Source organism: Agrilus planipennis, unplaced genomic scaffold (assembly GCF_000699045.2).
Source record: "Agrilus planipennis isolate EAB-ADULT unplaced genomic scaffold, Apla_2.0 scaffold143, whole genome shotgun sequence".
Classification (NCBI taxonomy): domain Eukaryota; kingdom Metazoa; phylum Arthropoda; class Insecta; order Coleoptera; family Buprestidae; genus Agrilus; species Agrilus planipennis.
Window position 1 is genome coordinate 703,335 of NW_020438887.1, and position 22,034 is coordinate 725,368.

General features: G+C 31.6%; 1 protein-coding gene across 1 annotated transcript in view; it reads right to left on the reverse strand.

Moving 5' to 3' along the window:
* Positions 1-22,034, reverse strand: part of LOC108737440 (sodium/potassium-transporting ATPase subunit beta-1) — a 31,600-nt gene that overhangs the window by 6,306 nt on the left and 3,260 nt on the right. The window contains exons 2-3 of the mRNA XM_018470284.2: positions 4,632-4,889; positions 2,941-3,116 (exon numbers count right to left, since the gene is read on the reverse strand). Of these exons, the coding sequence (XP_018325786.1) occupies positions 2,941-3,116; positions 4,632-4,889 (434 nt within the window). The remainder of the gene's footprint in view (positions 1-2,940; positions 3,117-4,631; positions 4,890-22,034) is intronic.

A 22,034-nucleotide genomic window follows, 5' to 3' on the forward strand; every position in this document is an offset into this window, starting at 1 on the left:
TATTTGGAAGTACGAAGTACAGAACTGTGAACAACACAGGTAATAGATAATTCATTTCGGAAGCTTCATTTAGAAAATAATGAATTTTCCACAGTACTGAAGAAACGTATATAGTGGATGCATTCAAGAATCTTTATAGGGGGGCGGGGGTCTAACTCATTTAGAAGAAGAGATCCTTTAAAGGGAGGGGCCTATTTCATCCAGAAAAAAAAAATTACGGATATTTGAAATTTTTGAAAATACTGATCCCTGTTCACGCTATTAGTTAATAACTTTACTAAAATTCAAACTATAGATGGTTCTTTTTTAGTTTTATTGATTTTATGTTAAAAAATTGAAAACTACCGACTTATTTTTAACAATAAGGATAAAATAGATAATAACAATCGACATAGATAATAAGAACCAACCAGCGAGGCCATCGTCCCACATATTATGTTTACGCATATCGGTATTTCTTATTAGAAACTAATAATGATAGAAAAATTTAACGTTTTGTAGTTATTATCATACAGAATATGCATGACCTTTTTTGTTGTTTTATCCTTGTTATAAAAATAACTGTCGATAGTTTTGCAATTTTTTAACATAACACAATAAAACCCTTTCTTATGTGTAAAACGGTGATGTAGTTTCTTCCTGAAGGCTGTATCCGATTTTTTACCAAACCCTGATTTAAGCGACGAAACCTGTCATATAAGAAATCCCATTTACTGTTTATTAATATTTTAATGTCGACTGTGTGGAAATTTAAACTCCAACCGAAGGAGACGGTGGAAACTACGTGGAGAAATAAATGCGATTTTATGCCCGGGAGGGACTATTATGCATTCAAAATAGAAGGAGGAGACTGTGGTAAATATTAATTAAAAAATTCACCCCTAATTACCACAAATAGCGAGACTTGATAATGCCCACGTGTGAAGTAAGCGAAACACGTGACCGCTAATATAAAATTTATTTGTGGTAATTAGGGGTGAATATTCCTTTTAATTTTTTAATTATTATGCATTCGTTTGTGAAATCAGGGAAAAATATCGTACTTTCGGTAGCGGTATGTAAAAAAAAAATTATTTTTAACATTGGAAAAAGGCAAAAAACAAACCCTGTATGCTGCCACATCGATATATTTAATCGACTCTTAAAAGTTTAGAAGAGTAGTAGTTTTTGCAAATTAAATGAAATTAAAAATCGGACGAACGAATACTGTTGATACTCTTTTCCTAATCTGTCTTGATCCGTATTACTTTTTGCATCCAATACTAAATAAAAAAAAATCTCGTATACCTACTAGATCCTATCCAGACATAATGTAATAAATTACGACTAGGAAGGATTCTCCGACTACATTTCAGGAATCCTCAATATATCAAATACCAAGTAAAGCATACATTTATTTATCATAGAATAGGGGCCAATATGATCACTTTTTGTACCGAGCATCGCAAATACTGAATTGCTAAGCTTATTGTCAGTTATCTTTCACTTATCAGCACTTGTCAGCTTTCAATTTCAAAGGTTTTCATTCGACAGTAAAACTAGATTTTTAATTTTATTATTACCTACCTGCTAGGTTTCGGAATAGTCGGTTATAGCAGGCCTTTTCTAGTTTTCAAGGCATAATTTACGTAATATATTTTTTTTCATACATTACTGAAAACTACTCCCTTGTACTCATCCATTAGCTTACACGTGCTAGATACTTAGAACAGCTAATTCGGAATTTTTATTTGCACACTTTTATCTATACCATATGCACATGACTGAATCTATTTATTCATTAGATTATGACACTGTAAATTAGAAATCACGAAAGATAAACAAAGAAAAGTGGTATTAAGAGAATTAATTATTATTACCTACGTATTTTTTTTTTTTTTAATTTCACTTGATACCTTTTACATGTGTGTGAATACTCGGAAAGATATTTCACGAAATATTCCTATTCGTAATAAAGTTGACTAATGGTATATAAATATATAATATAATAAACTACACTTGAAATTTCACTTATTTATTCTTCGATGTATATACGTATATTTAGCCTTCTTGGGGCATTTTCAGGGTTGCGAGTACCAAAGTTATATTTAATCGTTAAATATTAAACCTCTTATAGATTGCATTAACTTATGGGCTGTTACCACTTTTTAGGGCTCCGTGTATGTCCGAATAAAAAACAGAACCTTTATAAGATCACTCATGCATTTGTCTGTTCGCCTGTCACAGTCAATTTGCTCCGAATCTACTGGACCGATTAAGTTGAAATTTAGTACACGTATGAATTTTTGTGATTCAAACACGGACGCATAACGTAAATAAATTAATTTTGAACATAGGGGTCATTTTCGGGGGGCCAGTAGGAAATTAAAAAAAAAAGTTTGCAAACCGTACTGTGTGACATATCAAATGAAAGGGCTTCTTGCAAGCGTCTCAAATATATATTTTTATAATTTTAAAACAAATAGTTTTAAAGTTATTTAAGAAAATTAATGAAAACTAACCATTCCCACCCACCCCCTTAACTCCGAAAAAAAAAATACCGAAAATAGTTTTTTTGCTCATAGATTACAGAAAAATTAATAAGAATATTATGGCCTGAATATAACGTAGTAAATCTTTCAGCAATACAATATTGTGTGTAAAAATTTACATTTGCAGTTTGAATGTCTTTTACAACGTTTCAATTACAAGTTGGTTCTCGGGTTAGGGTTCCGTACGTTAGAATGAAAAACGGAACTCTTATAGGATCACTCGATCGTCTGTCTTTTCTGATTTATAATATTTCGTAGCTGTCTAAAATGTTTCGCCTTTGTATGTTATGGTGTAACAATTGGAAGATGTTTTTGTTATAGATATGCTTCTTTTCTATCAAATGAGTGGTAAGTCCAGACCAATGTGCCCTGTACCTACTATTGTTATAACGTACAGTATAGTACTTACCTTATTTAGTTTGAGAAAGACACAGGGTGACGACGAATTATATCCATATTCGTTGGTGGGACTGCAAGGACCGAAGGAGTCCAAATCAACAGTACATACTTGACCGTTTTGTGGGGGTCTGTCGAAATCACAGTTTACTTGATTTTGTTTATTAACTTCCACTTTCTTCTTGTATGCTGTAAAAAAATTTTCATCTTTGCTGGAACTTTACAAACTTGAAATTTGTTCAATAAGAAGGTTTAGAAAGTGTTTGCTTATTGTTGATACGGGCAAGGTGGGTGGTTTTTCTTAGTATTTATTACTACAAATTTTTAAATGGACTTGTTTGAAAACGACAAGGGAGGTATACTAAAAAAAGTTATTTCTAAAATTTTCATACTTTCATTGAATGCATTGAAATTGTTTCATATACAACGCAACGTTCCCTATCGGGGAAGAAATCGTCCTTGAAATCAGGAAAAAATATACTTTCAGGGTAGGGTTATGATAAAAAGTCGTTGGGAAGAAAGGACAAAACCCACTTCGGAGAGTTTTGGCAGTCCTTGTCTTTGGTAAGTGTCCAGTTTAGACAGGCGGCAAGAATTCAATAAATAAAAAAAAATATTACTGCAAGTGTAAACGATTAAGCGATAAACAAGTCATTTTGGTTTTTCTTAAGGCGAATGAAGACAAAAGTATGACAAATACTTGATACACTGTTAGTATTAAATCGCGCTGCATTCTGGTAAGCCGCATTTAAGAAACGAAACATTCAAAGATAAAATTAGCAAAGTAAAGCTGGAAAAGCGCCAGTGGAATATTATAAGTATAGATATGAATAATTCGTACCCATTGATATGTACGTCCGTTTTAAAAGTTTCAGTTTTCCTGTTACCTGTTTGCTTTACATTACATGCTAAGAACTTTTCGTCATTAACGCATGATAAAATAAAAATGGATTTTGTTTTTTAGTCTTTTACAAAAGCCAGGTGCGCATAAACCGAAGACTATCCAAATATAATTATTTTATAAAAGTCCACAAATCAAATTTTCGTAATAATATGTAATTAAGGGTTGTTGCAATGATCGCTATTGAATTAAAAATCAGAAAATATTTTTCGAAAGGTTTTTTATATTATTTTATTAAGCATATCTTTTTGCATAATACAAAATTGAATTGAATTAAATCGATGTCGCCTAATTTATCGTATTTTATTCGACAAATCTTTTCATTCGATATTGATATCAAGCTGTTTATGATGACAAAAATAATCCGCCCTCTTGGAGTGTCCGTAATACTGAATTTAGACTAATTTTACCAGATAGTTTACATCTACGTATTTTTTATTTGACTACACATTTAGGCAAACTTTCAAAGCTCTAGCTGACAAAGAACTTATTGATTATTTTTTCTCGGCAACAGAGAAATGTTATTAAGAGTATTAGCTTCAGGGAAAATTGAAACATGATACATTTATGAAGGGGAAAGCTATGACGTCATTAAATCCATAAACACAAACCCAGGTTTCTCACACGGATTAAATTTAGTGACTCACGAAAGTGGTTAAGGATTATATTTTGTAATTCACGAAAATTAATTTTAATTAATCTTTCTTTTATTTTTTTGACATTCCTGTAAGATTCGCGTTCAAAATAGCATCTTATATGTATCGGTTCTTTTTGGGATAAGTAGATATTTTCTTCTAACTTACCATCGAAAAATTGGTCTAAAAGTTTCACCCATTTCTGAATACTTGTATTATTCTTAGAGTCAAACCATATAAGAGAACCTTCTTCCGTTTGATTTGATATTGGTCTGAACCCTATTCCAGGGTTTGTGCCAATTATACTACTGTCCAATGTCCATCTAGGCGATTTGTCGTTTAATGTCGCCAGCAAACCTTTCATACAAATCGCGAAGAAGGCAGCCAATATCGCGTAGAATATCGTGTAGAATAATAATAGCTGAGCTGTAACAATAAAAAAAAATAATTGATGCGGATGCAATAAGTACAATAAACCGTTACAGAGTTTTTTCGCAAAAATTGGAATTACACGGAGAATTTGCCGTAGAAATAGTAGAATTTATTAGGTAACTTGTAATAATCTCAATTTTAACATATTTCTTTAAAAATTATTTCAAGTTTCTTACTTATTACAATTAAATGTGTAATATCAACTAAAATACCTAGTAAATTTATTTCTGCTGGGATTTTATTTTTACAAATTCGGGTCCAAATTGTAATTTTTATTATTTTCGCTTACGAAGCAACGGGCCAGTGGGGTAAATTGTAGATATCGCTTTGATATTTTGGTAAATTTTCGTTTTTCATTTTCTCCGTGTATCACTACACATTAATAAAAGCAAAAAAGTAGTTGACACACTAAACGATTTTAACATATAAGAAATATTTAATTTTAAACTGTAAATTAATTTGGCTCTTACTTTCCCTTTTGCCATTTCCAGTTGGTCATAAATTATTTTAGGTAGTCGTAAGTCATAGCCTTTAATAACTTCGGTTTATACGTACAGTAAATGTCCTCTACGTTAATACCATTTTTTATTAATTATACGTATATTCACCGTATAAAATGCGAGTAATGTGAAAAATTAGCGGATGTTCAATTCCGCACATTAGCTTTATTATATTTACAACCGGAAAATTTTATTTCGCGGCTGATATGTGAAAAATAATATTAATGTGTTGTATTATGTAAAGTTCAAGGCAATTAAGGGCTGGAAGTTTTCTATATTATGTACTAGTTACAAGCACTGAACTATTTGGATTTTTTTTTTACATAACTAAAGAACCTACCCTGAAAAAGTCTCCCAAATAGTGGCGAAACGTTGTTGTTGGTTCTTCAACAATAAAAACCTTCCAACCCTTATTTCCCTTGAACTTAATATTATCCAAACTAAGGGATGAATTGGAGAATAGATTAATGTATCGTTACAAATTAAATATGTACCTACATATTCGGATGATTAAATTAATAAAATATGAAATAATTGTGAAATTTTCTTGTACAGAGAAAAACTAAATGTTTTTGATTATTAATTAACACTAGTGCGTCTTCAATTTGAACATATTTACTTTTTAATAAGGCGTATTCTGTTTAATAAAAAGTTTAACTATCTTTTTTTGAAAAACAAACATTTTGATATATAGGTAATGTGAAATTCTTGAACGATAAAATTCGTACTTGACCCAAAAATTTCCAGTTCAACAACTTAAGACAGATTAATACCTATACAATAGTTTAAGTTGAACTAAAATCTATTATTTTTTTTTTTAATATATTAATTTCTAATTTTATGTNATATCGCTTTGATATTTTGGTAAATTTTCGTTTTTCATTTTCTCCGTGTATCACTACACATTAATAAAAGCAAAAAAGTAGTTGACACACTAAACGATTTTAACATATAAGAAATATTTAATTTTAAACTGTAAATTAATTTGGCTCTTACTTTCCCTTTTGCCATTTCCAGTTGGTCATAAATTATTTTAGGTAGTCGTAAGTCATAGCCTTTAATAACTTCGGTTTATACGTACAGTAAATGTCCTCTACGTTAATACCATTTTTTATTAATTATACGTATATTCACCGTATAAAATGCGAGTAATGTGAAAAATTAGCGGATGTTCAATTCCGCACATTAGCTTTATTATATTTACAACCGGAAAATTTTATTTCGCGGCTGATATGTGAAAAATAATATTAATGTGTTGTATTATGTAAAGTTCAAGGCAATTAAGGGCTGGAAGTTTTCTATATTATGTACTAGTTACAAGCACTGAACTATTTGGATTTTTTTTTTACATAACTAAAGAACCTACCCTGAAAAAGTCTCCCAAATAGTGGCGAAACGTTGTTGTTGGTTCTTCAACAATAAAAACCTTCCAACCCTTATTTCCCTTGAACTTAATATTATCCAAACTAAGGGATGAATTGGAGAATAGATTAATGTATCGTTACAAATTAAATATGTACCTACATATTCGGATGATTAAATTAATAAAATATGAAATAATTGTGAAATTTTCTTGTACAGAGAAAAACTAAATGTTTTTGATTATTAATTAACACTAGTGCGTCTTCAATTTGAACATATTTACTTTTTAATAAGGCGTATTCTGTTTAATAAAAAGTTTAACTATCTTTTTTTGAAAAACAAACATTTTGATATATAGGTAATGTGAAATTCTTGAACGATAAAATTCGTACTTGACCCAAAAATTTCCAGTTCAACAACTTAAGACAGATTAATACCTATACAATAGTTTAAGTTGAACTAAAATCTATTATTTTTTTTTTTAATTTATTAATTTCTAATTTTATGTGAAATTATTAGATAGGACGTGAAGTGAAAGAAAACTGATTTAATTTTCGTCTGGTATTTTCCATTGTTTTTTCGATCACGAGCAAATTTCGTTCAAGTTTAAAAGATAGAATTTCTAATGCAAGAAGTTTTATAATTATCAGTTTCTTAACGCGTATGACACAACAAATTAATGCAAATGTGACATTAAAATAAATTGAGCTTAACTTACGTATTATACCGAAGATGCAAAATGAAATTTAATTAGGTATATATACCTATGTGGTACTAAAGATGATACATGCGATGTATTCTCGTTAAAGTAAAGATATTAGAACTAGAGTTAGGTAATCAAAGGTCACTCAACTTATACAGTATATATACACCTAAGTATATGAATTTCAAGTTCAAGATTACAATGAACTATCTGCATGTATTATACAGCAGTTGTACACAATAACCCCAGAGGCACTTTGCGTCGGGCCTCCACCTTATGTGGCCCCACAAGTGGCTCCGCTTGTGGAAATTGTAAAATTTAGAAATTTTTGAGAAGTTTTAGATGTTTGAATTTTATTTCTCCATGAATAGGGGCTTCAAAAAAAGTCATTAACGGGGCTGCAAATGCCCAAGGTTCAAGCCAATTTTAATTCGTATATCACGGCGAGTTGTCGAAGGTGACATGTGTTGTGTTTTCGTGAAGTGTCGGTTCCTTTTTAACCAATTTTCTAATTTAGACGTGCAAAATTTCGGTCTTTATAGTAGTTCAAGACAATTTTATTTTGTATGATATAAAAGTCCAACAGGGTGTCATAAATAACACGTGCTTTGATGCTTTTATCGAGCCTTGAATATCCAAGATCTGCTACACTGTCTGGGCTGTTGCTAGATTGTGTAATCAGGGCAGCATTGAAAAAATCAGGGCGGGTTGAATGGCAAATTTTCCACATTTACGTTACGTTTATGCTAATTGTGTTTGTAGCAGGTATTATATAAAAACAAACATATTGAAACGGTAACTTTTTAATTTAAACGAATTACGTGTAAGCGTTTTAAATAACGCAAGTAATCAGTGGTGTTGTGCTAATTTTTTTTTACCGGAACGCGTATATATAATTATATAAAAAGGGCCGATCCTGGATAGGCGGCCGCTCTGTGCGGTCTCACGTCCCAAATTTGACGACGACGGGGGGGCGGGATTTCCCCCAATTTTCGCCCGTCGCCAGGATCGGCCCTGTTCACGGTTCATAAAAACAAGCCGGTTCGTTCCGGTTATTGTTCCGGTTCGGGTTCGGTTCAAACCCTTGTTTATAATGATACATATAAAAATTCGTCAAAAATTAGAAAAAAAATCAGCAATTCTTTTTAATTTTTTTTCAATACGTCAGCCAATTCTCGTTATCAGAAATCATCTTTAGTTCCGGAACGCGTTCCTGTCCAAAAAGGAAGTACCGGAACGACAACACCACTGCAAGTAATTAATACACATTAACACCACCGAAATTTATTCCTTTTGTACAATTTCAAAACATTAAATTACTAAAAATAAAGTTACTATTAATAGAAGTTGATCGGTGGGTATATTTAACGGAGGTGTCAGGCCTCCGCTAATATGCGGGATTTGTGTGAGTGAATCCATCATTTAATTTGTAACTCACGCAGTAAATTCTTTAAAAGTCTGAATATAATAAATAGTAGAAACGAAACACTTGCAGAAGTTTTCACAGTGTTCTTCTTTATTAACTTTATATTATTTATCATAAAGTTAATAAAGAAGAACATTGTGAAACTTCTCCAAATATTTAGTTTCTATTATTTAGTCAATGTTTCACCAAGAGTCATCAGCGAATTGCTATCTTAATCAAAACACAATATATAATAAGTATAAAGGATATTGCGATTATTAAAAATGTAGAACCAATTTTGTTATTTACTATTTCATTACCTAATAAAAATACGTTTTTATAATTCCCAATTCTTTTATTGTAATTAAAACTGCGTACAAATACATTGCAAGAAGAGTAAGTCAATTTCTATTTGAAAACTGTATCAATCCGAGTTTGTCCAGTAATAACATTGGTATGCAGTCGCAAAGAGCGACTCTAAAAGCAAGTTTTTTAGCTCCGTTTTTCAACGAATTGCTATTCAAATGATATCAACCCTTAATGATAAATTCTCCATATCTTCACGTATTTTAAATTGTGTAGAACACAAAAGCTAGTAAGGGATAAAAGTTTCTTTCGTTTCTAGAAACCACCTCGACATTTCTCCTTGGATGTAGTCAAAAACCTACTTCTTTGACTTCACGTTGACTTTTTCCGATAATTTCGAGTTTTTTGCACTTATGCATAAATAAACTCATGCAGTATTCGACTAATTTTAATAAGATTAATTCTGCTTTATAATTTTATCAGTCTTACTAGATAATTGGGAACATATTATTCGCCATAATGGGTAGGAAGTATAAATATTGTCCAGATGATTAATTACTTTGGTTGCAACATAACGCGATATATGCGAAAAGCTCGACTTCAATTACTTATTGTGGCGCGCGTTTTTTTGGGGGGTTTCCCTAACTTTATACACTTTCAAACACGGAGACGGTAAATATCGAGTCAATTCCAATAGGTATATCGATGAATAGGGTGAAATTTGTCTGTCTGAAGGGAAACCACACAACATACTTAGAGTACCGCTTACCATATATTAGATTAGATGTATATGCAAGTGGTGTGCAATTATTATTTGAAAAGAAAAGTAATTCAGCTGCAGTTGTGATTTAAAGAGCAGGAACGTTATAAGAACTGTACTAATACTGTTAACTTTACTGTCAGTTCGTAATTAAACAGAAAGTAAAGAAAAGTAATAAACGCCCAACTAAAAATAGACTTTATAGTTGCCGTTTATGTATATTGGAATGAAATCGTGTGCAATGAAGTTGGGAATTAATTTGAGTACATGACTAATACAAGATGCAGAAATCAGATGTTTGAAAATGTGTTTAGGTTATAAAAAAAAAATCGTTCCAAATCTAATTTTCTATGGTAAATATGCGGAAACATATATCTTTTATTTGATCCTACAAATACAGCGGATTCAGAAAGTATTACAGTTTAGTTTTTAATTTTTTCTAATGCAACATAATTATTATGTTATATTATTATTATTGTGTAATATAATAAGGTGCATGTTTATACAGTGGAATTTGTTTATTATGACTCCGCCTATATTGACCAACCGCTTAATATAAAGTAATTGCAGTGTTAAGTTTGGTTTTCATATTAAATTCTCTGTAGGGAAGTTTGGATATAATGACTCCGTTTAAAATGACATATCGTTTATTATGACTGATTCTCAAGAAATCATATCCGGCTATAGTGACTCAAACGATTAATACTAAAATTTTCGCTCATTTTTCTGACCCTTTTCGTGTCCGTCATTTTCCTTCGATGTCATTATAAGCGGATTCTACTGTATACGATAAATTGGCAAATATGAATAATGCATTGGTCTATTCTCGTCTTAATCTGCGACCGAAAATAAACAATATCGATAAAATCGCTTACGCGAACCAATTCAGACAGAATTAAGTACAAAACCGCACATACAGACGAGTGGTACCCTGATACTTGTATAAACACCCATAATGATTAAATAATTTTTGATATCAAAAAACTATTTTTCTCATGATAATGAAAATGCCTCCCTGTAGGGCGTATGCCCCTCGTTTAAAAGCACGGGTCTAGGTCTAGATCCAGAGGATAGACTCTGCATCAAATAGTTTGAAAATCATTGTAATTATTCTTTACAATATAAGTAGTACATTTATTATACTATTGATAAATAAATTTTTATTCTCTTCCAATCGTTAAATATGAAGACCTAGACATGTACATTATTGGTGATAAGTGACATTTACAAAAGGTTACAGGTAAATTATTGATTATAATTGAACTTTAAATTAATCGTTTTAATGACATTTTGAGTTAAAGAAATAATATTAAAGCAATTTGATCGAGTGTGAAATTAACGCCAATGTTGATACAATTATATTACAGGAACACGAATGGAAGAAAACCTAAAACACATTTTCATATATGCTCACATAACTAGATTCAAATAAACTAATTCCGTTATTACAATGCTTATCGACTGACTAACGAATTTTTGTTTTGTGTAAATCTTTTATTCAATTATCTTATTATGATGCAAGATGTTGATGCATTATTTAATCTCATAAATTTTTGTGCAGCAAGTTGGATCGAGATGCGGTTTCTGCATTTGATTCTTGAAACCGTCTACAAACTTTGTGAAGGTAAGAGATTAATTCACCTTCAAAAATGCATCGATGTATACAAAAAATGTAGTCTAATGAGTGCATTTCAAAGTCGTTACAAAAAAAGTCAGTTAGTAATGATGGGAATAAGTTCAATGTGGTTTTTCATACACTCATCTACAGGAGTTATGTTTTAAATTCATTAAAAATAATTGAAGTAATTAACTTGAGAGGTTCGAGGGTGTTGCTCAACACGAATATGCAGTTCGAAATGTCCTCCACTGTACCTGGGGCCCAAAACGACCATCATACACGTCGTCTCCAGTCCCCGAATAACTAATTTCAATTGATTTTTAATAAATTTAAAACATAACTCTTGGTGACAAGTGTATGACTTTAGCCCTGGACTCCATGTATTTCGGATATCGTCGCTGACTACATATATTCATGTTTAGTGACCCACAAAATCCCCGAGAAACTAATTTTAATTGATTTTTAATGAATTTAAAACAACTGCTGGAAACGACGTGTATAACGGTGACCCTAGACCCCAAGACCCCAAGTCTGTTTGTAAGAAGACCGCATTTCGAACCGACTTAGTGCACAAAATTCGAAGGTACAGTTCATTATTTTCTCGAATACTGACTTATATTACTTTATAATTTATATAAAGAGAATACTGAAGATACTTGTACGAATTTCCTTATAACACGTCCTGTTTTAAATTTTTTTTTATGTTTCTACTATTAAACAATTAGTGGTATATATTACAAGCTGATATAATGCAACGAAATCTTGTAATAAAGTGTCTTGTTTTATTCGGATAAATTAAGCAAATTGTATTATCTTTTAGTGCAGTTATTACAAGATTAATTACAGATAATGTAAAGTCGAATTCAAATTTACAGTAGTGGGTGTTGTTGATATTACCATACAAATATTATTTGGGTACGGTATTTTCAGTGTTAATTAATAAAAAGCATTAAACGATTTTCTTCGCGAAATGTTATTACGACCTAATATGTATGTATGTACGTATATGGGGATGCTACCACAGCTTTTAGTAGTTAATTGACATTTACTTTCTTTCTTTAGATATAGTGGCGTGAATCACGAATATTCAGAAAAAAAAAACAGTCACGCACTAAGAATAAGTTTCTATGTTTTGCCTATAAGAATTTCATTATTTATATGTAGAATATTTTATTTTCGTACAGAAGGAGGTAGACAGAATCAATCAGTGGCGTAACCAGGATTTGTGAGAGGAAAACTTCAATTATGTACAATAAAATTGTTATTACCTTTACTCTAAAAAATTAAATGAACGTGACAGGGTTATTGTTCTAGTTCCTTGCTTGTATATACGATGTAGTTACTTAATTATTATCTACAAAACATTAAATGAGTGCGATACCATCAACTATGCAACATATTACCTGCTTTTTGTTTCCTGTCTGTACCTGACAACTACGTCACTGGAATAAATGAACGATTTCAAAGTCAAATAAACAAGTGCTTTCTAATCTTATTTCGTCCACAAAGTGCCTAGTTGAGCAATTGGACCAAGCAAATATTTGTCAAGCTCAGCATACTCATTTCACAAAATTGCAAAGTGATTCACATAAGGATTTAGTGGTTTTTCAGTGCTCTAGTTAAAATGTTAGTACTCCATTTCTTTTATAAAAAATATTGATGGTTTTGAACGAAGCCTAATTAAAATTTCTTGGTAAACAAGCTCAGCATACTCATTTCACAAAATTGCAAAGTGATTCACATAAGGATTTAGTGGTTTTTCAGTGCTCTAGTTAAAATGTTAGTACTCCATTTCTTTTATAAAAAATATTGATGGTTTTGAACGAAGCCTAATTAAAATTTCTTGGTAAACAAGCTCAGCATACTCATTTCACAAAATTGCAAAGTGATTCACATAAGGATTTAGTGGTTTTTCAGTGCTCTAGTTAAAATGTTAGTACTCCATTTCTTTTATAAAAAATATTGATGGTTTTGAACGAAGCCTAATTAAAATTTCTTGGTAAACAAGCTCAGCATACTCATTTCACAAAATTGCAAAGTGATTCACATAAGGATTTAGTGGTTTTTCAGTGCTCTAGTTAAAATGTTAGTACTCCATTTCTTTTATAAAAAATATTGATGGTTTTGAACGAAGCCTAATTAAAATTTCTTGGTAAACAAGCTCAGCATACTCATTTCACAAAATTGCAAAGTGATTCACATAAGGATTTAGTGGTTTTTCAGTGCTCTAGTTAAAATGTTAGTACTCCATTTCTTTTATAAAAAATATTGATGGTTTTGAACGAAGCCTAATTAAAATTTCTTGGTAAACAAGCTCAGCATACTCATTTCACAAAATTGCAAAGTGATTCACATAAGGATTTAGTGGTTTTTCAGTGCTCTAGTTAAAATGTTAGTACTCCATTTCTTTTATAAAAAATATTGATGGTTTTGAACGAAGCCTAATTAAAATTTCTTGGTAAACAAGCTCAGCATACTCATTTCACAAAATTGCAAAGTGATTCACATAAGGATTTAGTGGTTTTTCAGTGCTCTAGTTAAAATGTTAGTACTCCATTTCTTTTATAAAAAATATTGATGGTTTTGAACGAAGCCTAATTAAAATTTCTTGGTAAACAAGCTCAGCATACTCATTTCACAAAATTGCAAAGTGATTCACATAAGGATTTAGTGGTTTTTCAGTGCTCTAGTTAAAATGTTAGTACTCCATTTCTTTTATAAAAAATATTGATGGTTTTGAACGAAGCCTAATTAAAATTTCTTGGTAAACAAGCTCAGCATACTCATTTCACAAAATTGCAAAGTGATTCACATAAGGATTTAGTGGTTTTTCAGTGCTCTAGTTAAAATGTTAGTACTCCATTTCTTTTATAAAAAATATTGATGGTTTTGAACGAAGCCTAATTAAAATTTCTTGGTAAACAAGCTCAGCATACTCATTTCACAAAATTGCAAAGTGATTCACATAAGGATTTAGTGGTTTTTCAGTGCTCTAGTTAAAATGTTAGTACTCCATTTCTTTTATAAAAAATATTGATGGTTTTGAANCAAAGAATAGGGGCACGCGCCCCTGTAATCATTTATCTGTCGTCATTAGATTATAATATAAGGCCTGTCACGTTTTCCATCAAATAGTGTGGGAATCACTGATAAACGATAAAAATAATTCAAACGCCGACTAATTCGTTACCAGAACGTGAAAACTGTTTCAAAGAAGGAAAAATTATCTATTTGACAGCCATCTGTTATTTTCACGTTTGGCATGACCGTTATTATTGATTGTCTTTAGCACAAAAATAACAATCATTTTATACTTATTTCAGAAATTGGTATATGAACGTGATTCTTTCTCGTTAAAATTAAAATATTACATACCTAAACTTTGAGTCATCTAAAGTGACAGCTGAAGTAATAAAATTTCTAGGATATTTATAAGTTTATTTTGTCGAATGGCTAACATCTGTAGAAATAAGGGGGACGACCCGAATTTGATTTAATGACGATGTTAAGGGACAATAACTTTTGTTGCATTTGAAATTCAACAAAAATGTTGTACTACCTGCGCATTTCCCATATTTCGATAAATCAGAATAGTGGAATTCGTATGAATAACCCTTATAAAAGTTTTCAAACTATTTTGAGCTTTATAGGCACAAGCACATAACAACCCTAGACAAAAAAATTCAGTCTCTCTCCAGTCTCTCAGAGTCTTTCAGCGTCTCTCATAGTCTTTCACAGTCTCTCAGTTATTGCCTAGGTGTTTTTATGGATCTCTCACAGTCTCTGTATGAGAGATTCGAACGATAAAATTGTTAATTCAGAGATTCGAGTCTNCATTGCGAAACAATGTTAGTATTAATGTCACCAAAATTTTCGTCCTAATTCTTTTTCTATGATCAGAAAGTACTAATGTGGAAGGACAATACTTCATCCACGAACGTAATATCTTCTGGCGTATATTATGAAGACCTCTATACACTGAAAAACAATTTGGTGACAATCAGAAAGTTATAGTAACTTTAATGATAATTTTGCTTCCAATCAATGGCCAGAACTCTTACTATGCCAACTATTTTTCAAATTTACTGATTTATTATAAGCATTTTTAGGTGTCTGTGTGACAACTGATGTTATTGCTAACTATATAGTGTACTTATTTTTGGAAACAAATTCATTTACTAAGAAATTTTGGCGTCGATGTGTTGTCTTATTAATTTTCACTGAGAACCACCACTAATCATTATATGTATAAAAAATTTAATACTAAAATTTTAACAATAGCACTTAGAAACATTGAATTCTCATGTGAATAGTTTTTGAGAAATTGTAATGTGAATGTGTTAAATGGATAAACTACTACGAAGTAATATAATTATTTATTTAACTTTTTTTTACTGTTTTAAGGGTCTGCTGCTAATGAATGTCCAATTAAACTTGTGTGTGTTCTATTCATAGGGCATCACGAATTAATGACCTAGCGAGCAACAAAGACTCACGGAGGGTAGTAACAGAGTAGAAATTTTTACAATTTAATTANGTCTCTCTCAGCGACACCAGAGAGACTCGATGAGAGACGAAGACTCGAGTCTCGCTTTCAGAGACTCTGAGAGACTGAACATTTTTATTTCGGGAGAATATAAAACGTGTTTCGTTTGAATGGTGCCACGAAGGCATGAGCAAAGGCGGTCAATTGTTGGCAGTATTATTGCTTGAGCCGCCACTTTAGAAGGCTCAGAGTTTACATTTATTGGCGATGTGGTCAATTTTTTTTAGTTATAATTTTGAGTAATTTTTATGCTCTCAATTATACAAATATGATAATTCTTAATTACGTCAAATATGCCACCATGTCCAAAGCCCATTTTTCTTATGTTTTTAGGGAATCCCCTAAACTAAAATCAAAACAAGAACTTTCCGGGAGATTTTTTTCACATTTCATAGATGATGTAGAGTTCCAAGAATGTTAAGGCCATTTAAACTGGCATCGCATAAAATAGACACAATGTGATAATAGTTGTCAGGTATTTTGATGCTGTATTAGCGATTTGCTAATCTGTTTTCCAAATAATGTTTAACAACAAATTAACGAATACAACGGCAGGTTAGTTCCTGAATAGTCTAGATACGACTGAATGCGTCAGTTTGTGCGGCATCAGATATTTTAGTTAAAAGGAAAACGAGTAACTTCTGTGATGTGAAAGACACCCACGTTGATGACAATCGAAAATAGAATTTGAGCCGGATTCACAATTTTAGTTAAGATGAAGCTGTGATAAGTAGATAGTTGCATAAAACAGCGTGATAAACGTGTGGGTGAGCAAATAATGATGATGGACCATTATTCCGAAAAGTATTCATTTTTACAACGACTGTTATAAGAAACTTCCATTTTTTCTATTGCAGGAATGTTATATTTTTTATAACAACATTGAGTTCGAATTTCTGATATTTTTATTTGAACAGGTTACTCGGCTTATGCTGAAATTATATACAGAGTGGCTCAATAAGTACGCAACATGCTCATCCCGGTCAAACTGCAAGTTTAACCGAAAAATGTTTAAACAAATCTTGTTCCCTATTTTAATACAAAATCGTTTGTTATCCAAATTTGATTGACAATACAAAGTGTTCAAAAATAGAAAATATGGCAGCCATGGCAGCAGATATTCAAATTTGAAAAAACTTGCATATCAAAAACAAAAATAGTCAATCGTAAACCTATAAAAGTAACAAGCAAACTGAAAGTTGGAAATCTGATGAATTATTTGTTATTTACTAGGTTCTACGTTTTTCCTTATGTGACGTATTTAGACATCGACTTAGTATTTCCGTTATGCACCTATAGTTATTTTACTGAACTATCATGAATATTAACAAACTGTACTTGTGCAGTCGTGAGATAAAAAATTATCCGGAGACCACTCGGAAGTTGCGTTTCTGAACTCCCGTTCTACTAGAATGTTATTAAAATAAAACTAGTAGCGAATTTGAGTTGATGTGTTTAATGAGAAGGTTTCTTACATACTAACTAACAATATTAAATTTACTTAAAACTAGAGAACAACTAAGAAAGGGGGTGGAGTCTAAATGAAAGATATTCTNAGAGGACAACTAAGAAAAGGGGTGGAGTCTAAATGAAAGATATTATGGTGGTGAATAAATATAGAAATTTCCGTCATATACGAGGGTGTTGAGTACGACCAGATATAGAAAAGTTCTGAAAACAGGTATGAATGAGCCAGGTATTAGTGGCAGAAAAACCTCATTTATGCTACCAGGAATTACTGAATTCATCACGTACATTTTGTCTGTACAATGAAATTATTCGCAAATATTATAAAACCAAATAATAAAGGAAAGGAATTTATGATCTAGAATGTTTGAAGTTGAACTGAACAAAGAAATTTGAAATGTAAATAAAGTAATTAACAAGACTAAATCTAACTAAATGGAGAAGTTTTTGAATTAAAATAATTGTAAAAAATATAGACAATTATTAGCACTAAACAGTACTCAAATTATAAAGTTATGCTCTGTTTCCATTATGACTTTCGAGATACGTGTGCAACCAGACTGAGGACCTTATGATGATGACGATTGTGACTTTATTTTTAAATTTTTTGATGACTGTTTTAAGTAACTCAATGTCGAACATTTTAATTTTCTATTGCAATTCATATTTAATATGATTAGAGTTATCAAGAAAAAAGGGTGCAGCACTGAACCAAGGGACACACGCACAGTAGATAAAGTAAATGGCTTATGAATAACGAATAACGTGTGATTTAATTAATATTCGTCGGTTAAGCTCTCTCATCGTTCTATTCCTATTTTTAACAGGAAACGTATAAATAAACCTTCAGTCCTAGTTTCCCAAGAGATAGTGACGTCTGCCTATCGTAGCCCCGTATTTGCGTAATAGTAAGTATCCAGAATCTTGAATGCTAAACGTCGACGACTATCGCACATATAGATACGTGAATACATATGTTACACACATAAATTTGTCTAGATTTTCTAATGAATATGAATCTAGGTCAAAGTATGTTTAATATAAGTATATTTTATATTAGGGGCCACATTTTGACCTATGTGCTATTTTAGTATGAGTTCTATCGACAAATAAGAACATAGCCTCACTTCGTTCGTGTTGCCTTTTCTTATCATAACCTTCCTTTAGTGTTCGGCTGGGCTAGGATTGTTAAGCTATAGTAGGAAAAGACAACACGAACAAAGTGGTCATGTCCTTCGAGATCTTTATCGTTACTTTTTACTCAAAAATAAATGTTTCTTCTATAGGTATATTTACATACAGCTAGGCCACATATGTACGATAGGTACAGGTAGATTCAGTGTCAGATTCACGAGGATTTGGGGTTCGCACCCTCTCTTTATGATGGTACGTTTACACGCTTATTGAGTAATGATAAAATTCGTTCGAATTAAAATCAAACCAAAATCCGAGAAATTCTAAACCAACGAGAAAGATAAAAAGTTTCCTTGACATTGTATGGTCCGCTTGAGGTGGTGCGAGTTGAAGAAAATATTTATTTTCGAAGTTCATTTCATGTTTATGTTTTGATATATGCCTACTTTACTTTCAGAATTCGGATCATTTGAAATAATCAAATGGGTTACTCTCGGTGACCCGCGGATTATAAGTTATCGATGTCTGCTCTACAGCACCACTACATTATCTGCATATAATAAATGTAATCATCATCATCATCATAAGATCGTCAGTCCTAAGACTGGTTGGACACGTACCTCCACTCTTTCCTATCCTGAGCTAAACTTCGCATTTCCTTAAAACTAGAACAGGCCACATCCTTAACTATTTGCGAACAGTAATCTAACCTAGGTCTACCTCTACCCTTCCTAACTCCTGTTTCTGCCTCTAATATGTCCCTGACTACATCTTCATGCCTAAGAAGGCGTCCTACCAACCTACCTCGCCTATTTTTTATTGACTTCCATAGAGTCCTCTGTTCTCCTACATAAATGTAATAACATTGACTAATCAACGACTCGTTTAATGCATGTATGTATGAATAAGATCGGTTGATAACAGCTGACATTGCTGGTCCAGATCCTTTTGATACAAAACAAATAATTTTAGTCCAAATTATAAAAAAATCGGTTTCTGGATGCATGCTGTATTTGCTTCACAATTTGATATTGAACGCTCAGTTCATTCTCTATATATGTATAGTTCTCATCGGCACGCCTACATAGTACTAACCAATCTAAGCTACTGTTGGCTGTAATTCAAGTGTCTTGTCCTTCGAGAACATAGGCGACCGTTACATTACTATCTTTACTTTATTTGCTGCTGCCCTGAATAATTCCGCATTACCAACAGCAAAGATGACGTTGACCCAAGACCATGTTTTTCTTTGAATTATCTGACCAATTTGAATTATTTGAGCACCTTTATTTCTATATCCATAGGATATAAAATTGATTCATTAGATACTCTAATAATATTATTTTGGTATTTTCCACATACTATGTAATAAATAGACTCTTATTAATTTTTTAGATCTCTCATTTTTATCAATACTTTAAGCATTTTCTTAAATGATGTTCTTGCTTCCTCCATCTGCTTCTGATTGCTAAAATATTTGTAAGATTACAGTTTTTCGTTTAATAAGCTCATTTGGCATTTGCCAAACTAGTGAATAGCGACCAAAGCTTTTACTCTTTTGTTAATAATGTATTTGTACCTTATCATGGAGATAGATATATGCCGTTATTTTTTTTATATGACCAAATGACATGATGCTAATACGTTCTAAGAAAACCTTAATGAACTTATGTGACGGTATAATTCTAACGTCGCCAATCAGCCCTTTTTACGATTAACAAAAGTTGGATAAGATGACACTGTGTACACAGACAGAGGGTCGGTAAAGAGAACGGGGATGATTGAAATTTATACCCTCTTATCTCTACTAGACAATCTCATTTGACTCGACATTTTGGCGACTTTTTTCCTATAAAATGAACATAATCGTTTTAAGGATCATGTTCAAGACTAATGGGGTAGAACGGAAATATGATGAAACTATTATGTACACAAAATTGAACTGCTCGGATTATCCTTAAGGCAATTAAATAAAGAGAGGAATGACACAGGATATAGCAGAAAACATAAATAAGTAGGTAGTAAATTACACTGCAATATATTGTAATATTCGTGGGTTTAGCAAAATTTACTTCTAAGACTGATTATAACAAAACTATTTATTTACACTAATTATTAATGTATCACTATTCACTGCGCTATTTGTTTCACTGCTATCACTGTCAATTTATTTCTGGATTCACTTCTGCAACGGTCAATTTATTTCTACTCTTCTCGGCGATCGTCTCTTCCTTTAAATATTCTTTTGTTTACTTCCGGGAACCTTCTCGAAACGTCCGGAAAAGTTTCTTTTTCTTTGAACTGTTTAACTACTTTCCCAGAACGCAGGTACGACACACACATTTACAAATACGGCGCACATAAAGAAAGGCGCCCGCGGCTAGTCGGCGAATCGATAAGCCGTTCACACACACGTATGCCCGATCGCACACAAACACGCTCTTGCTCGCTACAGTATTATAAAACATTTATGGATTCCCAGTTTATTATTTTATTTCTTTAACAGGTGTCATCACATCATATCGTTATTTAGCTGAACAAGATAATTTCATGCTTTTCTGAATTTTCGCATTTCTAAAAGTGTCTGACCTATTGTTATTAGCAGCTTTGTTTTTTTGACGTTAATAGAATCTTTACAATGAATATTAATAAGTAGCTGTCTAGGTCAATTTGTTAAGTACTTATTGATTGATAAAAATAATCCATTTCATAAAAGAAAAATTAATAATAACCGAAATGAACGAGGGGATTATACTTATATTACATAAAAAAATATAGAAAAAATGCACCTGCAATTAATTTCTGAAATCTTTTAGCTTTAAAATCATACAAGATATTAATAAACTCCCAATATAAATTAGCTATTATCATCACTAACGCAAGTGATAGTGTAGAGTGTTTATCAATATTACAAGGACCACAGCAAGTGTTAAGTTCGTTTATCGGTTAGTTGATTACTTATATGTACGTTTTATTAAAAGAATGAATAACGTTCATACATAACACATACAATTAGTGATTGAAGTTAATCTACACCTATAATTTACCAAAAATTAAAGAATACTCAGGTTTTCTTACAGGATTTGCAACTAAACTGTAAACTAATATCTGTAGTGTTAGCAATCATAGCATTAGAAATTTTGTATAATAATTTATGGCAAAAGTTTTATCTTTTTTTGTGATCAAACACATACAGTCTACTATTATTAGTAGGTATGGACATTCATAACGATAAATAAGCATTAAAAAGCAAATTTTGAATCCTAACGTTAATATTCACAAAATATTTCTACCTACTATATTCAGAATAGCAAAACATTTACGAAATAGGCTTTCCA